The 13,329-nt window shown below is 46.3% G+C and overlaps 4 protein-coding genes across 4 annotated transcripts; 2 read left to right on the forward strand and 2 right to left on the reverse strand.

The window, feature by feature from the left end:
• Positions 1–892: 892 nt before the first annotated feature.
• On the forward strand, positions 893–3,222 carry BO80DRAFT_454855 (putative cell cycle checkpoint protein Rad17; the record flags this gene model as incomplete). The annotated part of the gene is made up of 2 exons (XM_025722089.1): positions 893–1,294; positions 1,390–3,222. 2 exons carry the CDS (start codon positions 893–895, stop codon positions 3,220–3,222), a joined length of 2,235 nt encoding a protein of 744 aa, XP_025575811.1.
• Positions 3,223–3,516: 294 nt separating this feature from the next.
• On the forward strand, positions 3,517–5,510 carry BO80DRAFT_405916 (putative UPD-GlcNAc transporter (Mnn2-2)). The gene is made up of 4 exons (XM_025717739.1): positions 3,517–3,957; positions 4,010–4,035; positions 4,087–4,103; positions 4,164–5,510. The coding sequence occupies exons 1-4, from the start codon at positions 3,661–3,663 to the stop codon at positions 5,222–5,224; spliced, it is 1,401 nt and encodes a 466-aa protein (XP_025575812.1). The 5' UTR covers positions 3,517–3,660; the 3' UTR covers positions 5,225–5,510.
• On the reverse strand, positions 5,443–8,346 carry BO80DRAFT_380906 (dynamin-related GTPase DNM1). Its single transcript, XM_025716820.1, has 3 exons — positions 8,068–8,346; positions 6,008–7,999; positions 5,443–5,942 (listed from the first exon to the last, which is right to left on the reverse strand). Exons 1-3 carry the CDS (start codon positions 8,164–8,166, stop codon positions 5,628–5,630), a joined length of 2,406 nt encoding a protein of 801 aa, XP_025575813.1. The 5' UTR covers positions 8,167–8,346; the 3' UTR covers positions 5,443–5,627.
• Positions 8,347–8,869: 523 nt separating this feature from the next.
• BO80DRAFT_424691 (putative actin binding protein) lies at positions 8,870–11,819 on the reverse strand. Its single transcript, XM_025719339.1, has 5 exons — positions 11,733–11,819; positions 11,383–11,640; positions 11,140–11,327; positions 9,195–11,084; positions 8,870–8,998 (listed from the first exon to the last, which is right to left on the reverse strand). Exons 2-5 carry the CDS (start codon positions 11,585–11,587, stop codon positions 8,912–8,914), a joined length of 2,370 nt encoding a protein of 789 aa, XP_025575814.1. The 5' UTR covers positions 11,588–11,640; positions 11,733–11,819; the 3' UTR covers positions 8,870–8,911.
• Between the last annotated feature and the right edge of the window lie 1,510 nt (positions 11,820–13,329).

The raw sequence follows: 13,329 nt of genomic DNA on the forward strand, positions 1-13,329 counted from the left end.
CTAGTTACAATAGCCAATTCTATACTACAATTTCTATCTTTATATAGTCCTCGTACGCCTGTCTTATAGAAATTTCTTGTTTCATATGTCATATGATAAGGCATTACTTTAAATTGTTTAGTGTAGAGGCTTTAGCAAGTCTAATCCTTTGACGGCTAGCGGCCGGCCCCACTGTACGGTATGTATAAGTGGACCTACGGTACGAATAAGGGTCCCTGCGAATAAGGGCCGCCTAATCATATGATCAAATACTTTGATAGTACTCCGTATGTTGAAACAGTTCGGAAGTATTCAAGCACGAGGTACTTTAACTCCATCATTCTTGTTGCGCTTCCTTTACTTGAGTACTTTTTGCTCTCACTCAGTAACCGGATATAATTTTCCGCAGAGGAACAATAATTTGGGAATCTATCTTCTATGCTTAGTTGACAAATCTATAGGGAAGTTTCGCCTCTTTTAGTTCGGAGTGCATTCCATACCTTTAGCACGAATCAACATGGAGATACTAAGGCTTTCACTGTGTAGTGTGGTTAAAATCTGCGGGCGGTTGGCTTGGTCAGAAACAATACATCGAAAGTTACTCCGTACTCCGTACAGAGCTCTAAACTGTGTATGGTGTAGGCGGTAAGCCTACTTACCGCAGCCATAGTTGGATCTGCGTCGATTTTTGTCCAGACGTGCCAGCGTTGTCGATCGATTTTATTCGATGGTTGTCTTTTCTCGATTCGTTTTCACAATAATAGGTCTTTCATCACTCAGTAAACCCACTGCGATTTGATAAATGCTCGGGAAGCAGAACGCTTGGTCAGAACAAGGCGCTTATCCCACGTTAAGGCTTGCTATCACCACTTAGCTCCTCTATTTTTCAGGAATCTGATATCTTGCGAAGACGATGAAACGCAAGCACCAGGGAGAAGTTACAACAACACACAGGCCCCTACACAGCTTTTTTGGGCCAAGGAACACCGAACAGCAATTTTCTAATCCACATATCGATGATCAGCAGGATAGAGAAACCGGAGATGAGAAAGATGGCAGTGATGATATAATTGAAGACGATTATGATTCTTTTGATGAAATATTCATTCATCATATTGTGAATGATAGAGACACATTGCAAGGCGACAGCCAAGATCATTCACTGAGAAGTTGGCATTATAAAGACCGACCACCACGCTTACCATGGGCACAGCAGTTTCCTCCAAGTAATTTAGACGAATTGGCTGTCCACAAGAAAAAGCTCTCGGATGTTAAGGACTGGCTAATCAGTGCATTTGCGAGGAGGGACCGACAGGTATGTTATTCTAAAAGCTGTCTTTGTGCTGTACCAGGGAGCTCCTGGCACCTTCTATCGATACACGGGCATTTCATTTGCTAACGACAGCAAAGCTACTTGTTCTCCGTGGTCCTGCAGGAAGTGGTAAGACAACTACACTTTCATTATTATCAACGACGTTGGGTTTTCAAATATTGGAATGGAAGAACCCTTCACCGTCAGAATTCGCCACCAAAGCGCATGTATCAATTGCTGCTCGTTTTGATGAATTCCTGGAGCGTGGGAAGGAGTTCCGGGGTCTTGATTTAGATGGGGAGACCAGTTCCTCCGAGGCTAGGGATACTTACAGCAATGCCTACTCTTCACCGCGGCGTGTCGTTCTCATCGAAGAATTCCCAGCGCTTGCAGGCCCATCAACCAGTCTGAACTCGTTCAGACTAACTGTTTTACGGTATCTTGCCATGGTGGCGCAAGATAACCCTTACCATGAGCCTGACACTCTACGAAGCTCTCCAATTGTTATGATAGTGTCAGAGACGCTTCTTGACTCGAGGTCTTTCTCGCCAGATAACTTAACGGCGCACAGGTTGCTAGGCCCAGAACTTTATAACCATCCGAGGACGAGTATTATTGATTTCAATAGCATAGCCCCGACTATCATGTACAAGGCTCTGAAATTGGTTTTAGAAAAGGAGGCCTATCTTTCCAAGCATGAATACTTTCCAAGCTCTGCCATACTGCACGCCATTTCTAAGACAGGGGACATTCGAAGTGCAATTTCATCACTGGAATTTCTTTGCATGAATCATGAAAGATTCAAGAAGCTGGCATGTCCGCCTTCCAAAAGAGGGCTTTCCAAAAGGGCTATAACACCTCTTACACCTCCTGAAAGAGAAACCTTGGAGGCAATAACACAGAGGGGAACAAGTGTCGGGCTGTTTCATGCAATTGGGAAAGTTGTGTACAACAAACGTGTCGATCCAGGATCAACTGGAGGTACTCAAGCTGTCTTGCCCCCAGGGCACTTGAAACACTATGGGCGGCCACAATTATCCCAAGTATGTGTCGATGAACTTGTGGACGAGGCTGGAATCGATAATCAAACCTTCATTAGCGCTCTCCACGAAAACTATGTTCCGTCATGCAACAGTCTATCATTCACAGACTGCCTGGATGGTTGCATTGGCGCCTTGTCAGACAGCGATGTGCTGTCTTCCGACACAAGAGGACAAGGCAGGTTGGGGGGGCAAGCTGTGGGTAGATCTAATGCCGGAGCAGATTCCTTGCGCCAAGAAGATATCAGTTATGAAGTTGCTACTCGAGGTATACTGTTTGCCCTTCCGTACCCCGTGAAGAGGTCAACGTCATCCAAAGACTGCCCAAGCCATACAAAAAGCGCGTATAAAATGTTCTTTCCGGCTTCATTGCGACTGCTTCGTGATATGGAAGAGATACAGGATCTCATATATTTATGGTCAACCAGACTGTTAGACCCATCCAGAATGTCAATTTCGGGCGCCATGGCCAGTGTTGGGGTTGCTTTAGCTGAGGAGAGTACGAGAGCTGAGAGGACCACCGAGTTAGGCAATTGCCGCAGGGAACCAACTGCGGCTGTCACCATGATATCACGCAGTGATCTCATACTTCATCAACTGCCATATTTGGCTCTACTAGCCGGCAACCCAGGACATTTGAAAGAACTCGGGAAAATCACCAGGCTCGGCGGAACAGAATCCCAGAGCAATGCCTCAGACAACGAGGTTGTTGACAATTCGGGCGAGTTGCCTTCAGTGGCATCTAATATCCGGCGGAAGCCTGCTCCGTTAGAGAACCCTTCGCGAATTAGTCGTCGGCGCAACAGCAATACTTTTGGTCCCCGCCTACCGCCAGCTCCTGAAGAGGAGAGGCTTGTTCTGATTGACGATGATATTGTAGATGATTATTGATGACCACTAGTGAGATTTCTTAGCGGCTATTTCTAGATTTACTTTTGGACATCGTGGCTGCAGAAATTTACCTCCATCGACTTTGCTACCCAATTTCAGCATCGCAATAGTAGTTATGGTTTGATAATAATCAAGCGGAATGAAGGGTACGTATACATTAAGCTCCAGTGAAATTGACTGAATGGGAGAAAAGAGGGCGCTGGAGACGTTTCTAGAGGTTAAGTATCAGCTGTTGTGGGATATCTTCTGATAAGAAACCAAGCCGCATTCTTGACTAAGCAATATTCATGAGATCTCTACTCCGTACTCTGTACACCTATATCGAAATCACACCTCGACCAGGGCCCGGTTACATCTTCTACTCTCGCTATAATTTCGTACCTTTCTTGCAACTTTCTTGGACTCGGAATTGTTCTTCCACTACAAGGCAGCCAGCAAATGCATGTCCCAAAGGAGACGATTCATGGACCCAGCTCTATCCTAACGCAAAGGAAAGAATGTTCGGCGGCCAACTTCAAGCTGGAGACTTCGTCAACCTCGGTTGATGAGACTCGTAATGCGCTTTCTCGCAAGACTCCGAACCTGGTAGCGAGCAATGGTGAGGACATAGGTTCTACGAAAGCGGCATATGGACAGCTTGCCAGCATCATAAGTGCTGCGACTCATACAGCACTGCCTAGATGGACAAATATAGTTTTGGTGTTCACTTTGATATTTGGTGGCTGCTGCGCCAATGTAAGTATAGATCCAAGTTCAGCAAACTTCTATTACTGATGTCAAACAACAGGTTTTCGCGCTCGAAGCAATCATTAAGTGAGTTGAATAGAGTGTGCAAGTAGTGGACCGAGGCTGACCTGAACCCAGAGATCAGCCAAGCTCTGGTATCCTATTTCCGTCAAGCCAGCATTGCCAAGCTATCCTCTCTAATATCTTTACTACAGGTCCCTTGATAACATTCGCTCAATTTCTTCTAACCTCGCTCTTAACGGCCCCCGTGTTTCTCTCTTTGTCAGCTGGACCACAGTCACTTTATCTCAGCCCGCGTGCCATTCCACTAAGATCATGGCTAGTCTACACAGCATTTTTTGTTACGGTCAATCTTCTCAACAATTGGGCCTTCGCATACAAGATCTCTGTTCCTCTACACATTATTCTCAGATCTGGAGGCCCAGTAGCTTCTATGGGCATTAGCTTTCTATTCAATGCCAAGAGATACCCGCGAGGTCAGGTCTTTGCAGTACTGATGCTTACTCTGGGTGTTGTCACGGCAGCATTGGCGGACGCTAAGGCTAAAGGCCAGTCTATGAGTATGGAAAACGCATCTGCGGCTACCACTTTAGTCGGCTTCACAGTTCTTGCCTTAGCGATGATTCTCTCGGCTTTCCAGGGAATATATGCCGACAGGCTCTACGAAATGTATGGCAGGGATCACTGGAAAGAAGCTCTGTTCTACTCCCACACGCTATCGTTGCCGCTTTTTTTACCCGCTTATACGCTACTCGTGAGCCAATGGCAAATGCTATTCTCCGCACCCCCCCTCACTTCCAGGCTTCAAACTTCGATCTCGAGTGAAACCGGTCTTTTGGGCCATGCATCCGCCGGCTTTGAAAGCATTGATGTCTCGGAAGAGTCGTGCGGGGCTCGATCTTTAACGCCAATTTTTGGAGGTCTATCTGGGCTGGTGCCCAATCTGATGGACATTTCTCCATTACGGTCAATCGCCACATTTATCCCGATACGCGCGACTTACCTTTTAATCAATGCTATGACACAGTATCTATGCATTCGAGGTGTTCATCTGCTCTCTGCGAAGTCATCCTCACTAACCGTTACTGTCATCCTAAATATTCGGAAGCTCGTATCCCTTCTTCTCTCCATTTACATGTTTGGAAATACTCTCTCCCCAGGCGTGCTTATTGGGGCATTGTTCGTTTTCATAGGTGGTGCCTTGTATGGATTTGAGGGAGCGCGGCCTAGGATGAAGTCTGCCAAAAGAGTATAGGGCTCGTTCCATAACATGTTATAATCATTACCCTCTTTGCGGCAATCTTTGACAACAGAGGTGTTTTCGGCTGAGAAGGGTAGAGACAGAAGTATATTAGAGGCAACTTCCAGAGGTTTCACTAATGTTGCCAATGCACAATCCAGAACTGGTATTAGCTTGGCTCCGAGAATTTAGAGCTACCGGCTCTTGCACAATGGCCTTATTTCTTGGTGTTCACATGAGGCTATTGTGATTTATCATGGCTCATGTAGTAAGCCAAAGTCTAGTATATAGTTACAAAACTAAACAGGGTCTTCTCAACCTTTATCAAAACTGATGGCCAAACTTCGATATCTTGTATGAAAACATGATCCGAAAAAAACCCAATCTGGCCCTTGTTCATGCCTGCAATACACTGAACTTACAAAACTTCGCCAACAATCTTCGCTGCTTCCTTGTATGTATCAAGCAGTCTTTCACACTTCTCTCTCTCTGCCTTGATACCATCATCCTCGTAAAGAAGCTCCGCGAAAAGGTCTTCTTTATAAAGCTCGCTGACGAGTCTATTTTGCACGACGTCTTTGCTGTGATTGACAAGGAGGTGCATGATAGCCTTAGGAACTTGGTCGGCAATAGTTTCCCTCACAATATTAAAATAAGAGGAAATTAACCGGCTAATCAACTCTGTTTCCACCATTTCACGGTCGGAGAGGACCGTCTCAGAATCCTCGTTGGGCTACAATAACAAGTCAGTTTGATGTTTTAAGCTATCAGAGCAGAATGGAGGTAAAATAAACTTACGGCGGCACCGACGTCGCCGGTATATTCTACAGGAGCCGCATACTCCTCGGATGCTATGACAGGGGAACGCATATCCGTCCTGCGAACGCTGTGGCTGATGTTTGCTTCGTTGGGGTTGGTATATTGACGGTTCTGGCTCGAGAGCTGAGGCAACGAGTTGGCAGGTTGCGGGCCATCTTTGCCGAAAAAATAGTTGAGGAAAGAATCACGCGTGGTGTTGGCTGTTCCAAAAGCCGCTTGGGAATTCGCATGAGCACCGTTAAGTGTTGCGGTCACACCACCTTCTTGTCCTTTACCAAACTGAGGTGACATGCTCCTGGCACCCTTCGCAGGTTGACTCCTGACAGGGACGTTGTGTAACCGGGATTCTGACTGTTGTTCGTCTTCATCTTCGGGGGATGCAGGTGAATTTCCATTCAATCCCCCAAGCTCTTTCAGCCGTCTTTTCTCCCGCTTTCTCCGGTCATCAGCTAATGCTGCCCGTCTTTCCTGTTCCTGTTTGTTTTGAATGACAGATGACATAGCTGCTGCTGCACCAAGGAAATTTGGATGATTTGTATTGATATAGGCTCTTTGAATGGAAATGAGAGATTCAACGTATGCTGAGCAGGGACCCAAGCGCTCACGAAGAAGATCTGACACCACCTCTATCAGTTTTGCCTGGAGCCGTGGGAAGCGGAGAAGTTCCTGAGAACCACAGGTGTGACAAATCTTTATGAGCTCCTCATAGACTAGTTCAACACACCTCTGACTAGGAGCTTCCAGCATTTTTATCTGAGGCTTGACAAGCAGGTCAAAAGCCAATTCTGGAACGAAGAGGCTTGGACGCGGACCAGTCGAGTTCCGGATAGCGGTCCTAATATCCGTAACGGTCAAGTTATGCGTAGGATCAATCGTTTCCAGGGAATTGCCGAAAACGGAGTTAAAGATATAATATATTCTCGCCCCTCCACAAAGCTCTTTGGTGGATATTTCAGAAGATGTTCCGTCAATGGAAGATATGAAGGAAGATGCAAAGCGTGTCATGAGTTGCAGAATTAAAGATCCACGATGCTCCTTCCCGCTAAACTGCTTGTTGCCATAGCTTGCAAGTTCTTGCTGCGTTTGACCCATGAGTGTGTTGAGGCGCGCTTTAATATCGGGTAGCCGATCTCGGATATGAGACATTAAGGTTGTATTCAGTGTCTTCGCAAGAAACTGGGTACCGCACCTATTCGCCATGTTCCGATAGGCTGGATGATGTCTGAAGAAGTCGACTTCAGCATGCAAAGCATCGGATAATGACTTTCCAGACTGGATATCTTGTTGCGATCGATTGACAACACCAATGAATCCCAGCTTCAGAGGGTAAACTCGTCCAGAAAGGATATCCATAGCATTTGTGCCATGATCCATGAGATCTAGCTTAGTTAGAACTCCAATCGTTCTTCGGCCCATTGCATCCACTTGACGAGCGAGCTTCAGGGCTTCGGAATTGACAAGATCAACGTTGGCAGGAGAAACTGCTAAGATGATACTGTTCGGCTTCGCTATATATTCGAGTATTAGGGCCCGAGTCTGCTTTTCAATATCGGACGGTTGGTCCCCAATCGGCACTTTCGTCAACCCTGGCAAGTCAACCATAGTAAGATTGAGTACATGGGGTGAAAATATCTTGAGATTGATGGGTTGTCTGTTGATTCCTTTATTGCTCCCGGCTATCCTTGCAGTTTCCGCTTCGATCTCCTGCTTTACCAAAGCAAAGTCTTCGAATTTGCGGCCGGGAAGATGATGAAACTCTGCCCATTCATACTGCCCCGCTACACTTGCGGCTGTGTGAGGTATATGGATTTCATCACCTTCAGGCCTGTCGTGTCGTTCACTTGGAATATTTATGAGTTGTAAGATCAATGGGCGTCTTGTGACTATACCACTTCCTCTCGGTAAGAAGTCTCTGCCAACGATGTTCTCTAGTACGGACGATTTGCCGGATGACTGAGACCCCACGACAACCTGCGCAGCTGATTAGACCGTAGACATTGACGGGGGCATGTCGGGCGAATTTTCTTAGATGAACTTACAATCTGCGGCAGGTCAAGGGAGTCATTCCCAATCGTATTGAAAACGAGATCTTGGAGCTTGTTAACAGTCACAAGCAAATCTTCACTAAGGGCCGTCATCCTTAAATAGCGTCTAACAATCCAGTCCCCCGGTGTTCTGCTAGTTGTAGAGACACAAAAAAAAAACTGCGGGAAAAGAATAGTAACCCGTTAGATAGAACGTGTATGTCTTGTTGAAATCAACAAAGATTGAGTGGGCCCACCTTCGGTTAATGTATTGAGGAAGAAGTATCACAGTTTCTAATCCATGCAGCGCCCTTTATCCTCTATCGTACTTTCCAGAGACGACTGCTACGGACTTACTCCATGTGTTAAGAGCACGGGATCATGTGATTCTTACTAAGGAATTGCGGCCCCGACACTGACCGTCCGTCCGTCCGACTCGCCCTCTCAACCTAGCCTCCCAAGCGCGTACAGCTACATATCTAATAGTGTTTATTGTAGACTGTAAATAGTATGACATGTATATCACTTCGTTGAAGAGGAAGAGGGGGAAAAAAGAGACAATTACTATTATCTTGTTCTAAGATAATATCAATTAAAGATAAATTTAGAAAGGAGCTCATCAAATTTCCTACATTATAGCCAGTTTCAGACAAGAGTAAACACGTGCATGCTGAGTTAGTTACAAAACGTCACGACCGAGTACAAACCCTGTTCAAACGAGTACAGCTATCCATTCACGGGCATACACAAGTTCTTGGCCTTCTGCTTCACATGTCTTCATGAGCGGCTGATAGATATAAGGGGTTATTTTGCGCCGTTTTTTTGTACAAACTATTGGCCATCGTGCTGCACATTTTGGTCAATTTGCGAGTTGTACATAGTTTGCTGGGAAAAGTCCCTTCTTTCCAAGGTATTCACCAAGCCACCAATCGTCGTCGGGAAATTCCTGAAAAACGTGGGTAATGGCCCAGATGGTTAGCGGTGACGTATAAAATGCAAGCAAAAAGAGATAAAAAATAAAAGGAAAGAGAAGAAAATAGACTAGGTAAAAGGATTGAAGTGGAAAAGACAATCGAATATTTATTGGCGCTTAAAAGGGGAAGGGGGAAAGGCAGGACCAAGGAGCACAAGCTGTGACTTACAACATTCGTTATCTCAGCCCCCTCCGGAAAGCTGAGTTCATTGTCTTCTGCGGCTTCGTAGTCGTACAACGCCGTCGCAGTCGACTCATTGACTGGAGCCGGAGCCGGAGCCGGGGCCGGAGATTCAATGACCCTCGTAACAGGCACTGGGGAATTGATTTCGGCCTTATTGTCCTTGTCGTCCGACACGTCCTGAGTCTGGTGATCATTTGCAACGACCTCGACATAATTACTTGGGAAGAGACCTCTATCCCCCTGAGCATTGGACCCCAGCCACCAGTCTTGATCGACCATTTCGATGTTAGTCACATACTCGCCTTCCCTGAGTTCTATCTCGTTATCTTCCGCTTTCTCATAGTCATATTGCACAATAGCTTGGATTTCCTTCTCCTGAAGTTGATTGCTAATAGTAGCTTCGGCGGTTGCGCGTCCAATGTCGTGTTTAACATCTTCAACGTCCTCTTCTTTTGGTACTACCTGTTGGAGGCTCTCAAGGGGAATAACCTGTGGTGGGGAGCGTTGTTCATCATGAACATCAGTAAGCCCATTCCCAACCGGAACAGCAACACGTATGGGCGAAGTCTCGCGGGCAGGCGTCGGTGGGGTTGGAGACCGAGGCTGTTGCGGCGGGGTGGGAAGTGATTGATGAGCCAGAGACTCGTGAGAAGATCCCAAGTCCAGAAGGCCAGCCTTGGGACTAGCCTCTGGTGCAGCATGGCCATTGTCCAGAACAGTATCTTGTACTAGGGGGGAATCTGAAGAAAACTCTTGGAAGGATTGATCCCTAATAGCACTGTCATTTTGTGAATTCCCGGTATCCGATTGAGGCGACCCAATTGAGACAGGATCCGATGCCCGATTCGTCTGAGAAACGTCACTGCTGAATGACTTGCCAGTATGTGTCGTCTGAACCGGAGCCCAGGTTTTGCCGTTGTATGAACTCTTCCAGTCCCCTTTCTCGCTCTCTTGGCCTTGGGCAATCGTATCGGTGTTAGATGAAGGTGACAATATAGAAATGGTATCCTGCCCTCGTTCTCTTGCTTTCCGCTCTGCCCAAAGCTGCGCAGGTGTCTTCCCACCCTCGTCAGCAAATGTGCGGCTTGCACTCCCAATTTGGGCTGGAGCGGGATTCAGCTTTGAAGTCGGAACACTAGGCAGGGGTGGCTTTGTCCCCGCGAACACCGAATTACCACCGAACTTGTTTGATATCTTCGGCTTCGGTAAGCTCGTCAGACGCTCTGGGTTGCCAGGAGAGGTTATATGCTTGATTTGCTCTTGGGAGTAAGTAGTACCACGATCATTGCTCACCGAAGAACCACTGAGATTCTGTGCTTTGGAACGAATTGCAGCGATGTCGACTTTCCCGACAGGTTCATACGCGCCTCTCACAGGCTCAGGCCGATCATCGCGAATATTGCCCGCTTCATGTGCCTGTTTCCTTATTGCTGCAATATCTACCTTCCCAACAGGTTGGTAGCCACCCTTAACAATATCACCACGATCCTCGGGGGTATGGTCGACACCAGTGTTTGCCGTAACGTTTGATTCCGACCTAAGTTTCTGAATATTCACCTTCGTAGGTTTATAGGCTGGCTGGACTTTTTCTAGCTCTGTCCTGGTAACTGGTGGTGCATCGGGGCCCCACCCATCGTTGTCACCATCTTTCTGGATCCGCCGCTCTGGACTTGTTGCTCCTGCGCTGGTATCAATGCCAGCGGTTCGACTAGGTGTGAAAACAGGCTTCGTGGATACTGGTGGTTTAGGTGTCAGAGAAGATTGTGAAGTTGTGCCTGAAGTGTACTTGGCGCCAGATGCATCGCCGACTTTCTGTATGATTCCCTCGGCCGTTAGGTCTCCCTCTGAGCGTGCAGTTATTTGCACGTGATATCCCTATTAGACTTGTGAGTTAGACATGCTGTATGCACATGTTCAGGTGCTAACTAACATGCAGGAACTTCGAGACAGCGGACAGGTGACTGGTAAAATATCCCTTTGTCCGCTCCGGGACGCCCTCCCCGCACCAGGCGATGAGAACATTCTTTGGGAGCCCAGTATTGGGGTCTACAACCTTGATATAAGCGAACTGTATTTTCCCTTCGGAAAATTCATCGATAAGATCCACCAATTCGCCGGCTTTGAGACATGTGGTTAGTGATGATGAGTGGCATTTTATGAGAGAGCAACAGACCTCCGGTGTCATGAACCTTCAAGATGCTCTCCTTGTTGCCACTATCTTTCTGGAATGCATTTACCAGAGGGGTAGAAACGGAGAAGATTGCCCATTGCCCATAAGTAGGGGAACCGGTACCAGCACTCGGAAAAGACGAGTTGATCACATTTTGATAGCTCTTTGATATAGAAGGTCCATTAGCTGATAAATTTAGGGACGCCATTCTTATCAGCTTGTTTATCACGAAAGCAACTTTTGTGACGCGGGTGCAAAATACTATAATAGGGTATTTTCTGTTAGATGCTATGTGAAAAGAAGCGGTAGAACACGTACCGCTGCTATAAAATAGCTGGCTTGGATAGTGATACCTTTCTTGAATAAAGTCTGACTGTGTTTATTTGAAAGACGACAGTATAGTGTTGGTACTTCAGTAGAATCAGGGGTGGTTGTGTCTGCCTAGGGGATGTGTCCAGACTAGCAGGATACGTCACACTCCACGGATTGCCGGAATTCGGAACAACCGTGAGGCGGTGCACTACTCTTTTAGTACTAGTGTCTACTAGCTCAGGGCCGTGGACGACTTGCGGCCGCCCACAGCCCAAGGCATTATAAAGCGGTGAGAGCTAGTAGAATAAACTAGGTCGCAGGCCACGACCTACGGTCTCGCACACAGCTCAAGGCATTCCGAAGCGCATTTTCTTACTAAAGCAGGCAACAAATCTCTATAAATTACATGAATAATGTGCAAGTTCTGCAAGTTATACAACTTTGGGCCTCACGCAGGGCCAGACTCTTATATAGAGACACGCGGGGCCTCACGCAGGGCCTCACGCAGGGCTAGCAGCGGACGATGTAATAGTAATACAAAGTTGAAGCTACTCAGAAAGGCGAGTAGAAAGAGGGGGGAAAACAAAGTCACGTTACTAGTGTAAAATAAAAGCTAATAAGAAGCTGAATTTATGAATTTTTTGGACCAATGAGAAGCGAACGGGCTAGCAACAGACCTAGTAGGAGCAAACCTAGAGTTACTCAGTGCTAGCGCGCTTCGTAAATAACGTTACCCATAAAAAATAAGAACTAATCGGAAGGCCTGAATATAACCTTTATTGACTAATAATAAGAAGTATAACTAGGGGCTGGAAACAGGCCTAGCAGGACTGAACCTAGACTTGCTCAGCGCTAGCGCGCTTGACAAACAAAATTGGGATATCAACCTGTGTACGCCGTACGGAGTGCTGCATACTAAAAGATAATAAATAATACACGTGGTTACAGCTCGGCTAGACTCGTTTTTTAGGTCTGATGACTTGAAACTGTTGATTACACAAAAATACAGCCCTGTGATTGTCAAGGTGCGGGCAGGCAGGGGTGGTAGGATAGCGGGTTCTGGCGGGCGGGCAGGGTTCGGATAATAATAATGACTAGGATTCTAACTGGATGCTGAGCTGGTTACTGGTCAAGCTATATATAGATGGATAGACAAGATGTAGCTTGAGGCTACGGACAGGATTCAGGGGACAGATAGCTTTTAACTATAATAGTGGTCACGTGTTAGGTGGTAAGACTCAGTAGTATTTCTTTCTTCCTGGTTTAGAAGATTATACTGTAATAATACTTTTTTTTCTCTTTAAGCTAAGCTCCTGTAAGGCGAAGGTCGGGATTTATATGTCACGGTGCCTGCCTGCCTGCCTGCCTTGTGAAAGGAGATCACGTGATCTCGGACCTAGCCACCTAGTCACCTCCTCCTCGCGTAGTTAGCTAGGCAACATATACACAATATTATCAATATTACTGTCACAGGTTATGAGCCCTCATAGTAATGAATTATTAAATACTTATTTTTCTTATTATTTTTTTATTATTTTTATATATTATTTATTAAATAGCATTCTCCTTAAGGCTTTTTACGCCTTAAATTGCTACTATATATAGTTTCGCGGGTAAGAAAGCCTCCATAATAATCTA

The sequence above is a fragment of the Aspergillus ibericus genome (assembly GCF_003184845.1).
Source record: "Aspergillus ibericus CBS 121593 unplaced genomic scaffold BO80scaffold_17, whole genome shotgun sequence".
In the NCBI taxonomy this organism is placed as follows: Eukaryota; Fungi; Ascomycota; class Eurotiomycetes; order Eurotiales; family Aspergillaceae; genus Aspergillus; species Aspergillus ibericus.

What these genes read in the sequence shown, in the direction of transcription:
- BO80DRAFT_405916 (XM_025717739.1), top strand. Translation starts at nt 3,661, where the DNA reads ATGCATGTCCCAAAGGAGACGATTCATGGACCCAGCTCTATCCTAACG. An exon ending in TTGGTGGCTGCTGCGCCAAT is followed by an intron (nt 3,958 to 4,009) that starts GTAAGTATAGAT and finishes GTCAAACAACAG; the next exon opens with GTTTTCGCGCTCGAAGCAAT.
- BO80DRAFT_380906 (XM_025716820.1), bottom strand. Translation starts at nt 8,166, where the DNA reads ATGACGGCCCTTAGTGAAGATTTGCTTGTGACTGTTAACAAGCTCCAA. An exon ending in CCCTTGACCTGCCGCAGATT is followed by an intron (nt 8,000 to 8,067) that starts GTAAGTTCATCT and finishes TCAGCTGCGCAG; the next exon opens with GTTGTCGTGGGGTCTCAGTC. An exon ending in CCGGCGACGTCGGTGCCGCC is followed by an intron (nt 5,943 to 6,007) that starts GTAAGTTTATTT and finishes TTGTTATTGTAG; the next exon opens with CCCAACGAGGATTCTGAGAC.
- BO80DRAFT_424691 (XM_025719339.1), bottom strand. Translation starts at nt 11,587, where the DNA reads ATGGCGTCCCTAAATTTATCAGCTAATGGACCTTCTATATCAAAGAGC. An exon ending in GAAGGTTCATGACACCGGAG is followed by an intron (nt 11,328 to 11,382) that starts GTCTGTTGCTCT and finishes CATGTCTCAAAG; the next exon opens with CCGGCGAATTGGTGGATCTT. An exon ending in CTGTCTCGAAGTTCCTGCAT is followed by an intron (nt 11,085 to 11,139) that starts GTTAGTTAGCAC and finishes CAAGTCTAATAG; the next exon opens with GGATATCACGTGCAAATAAC.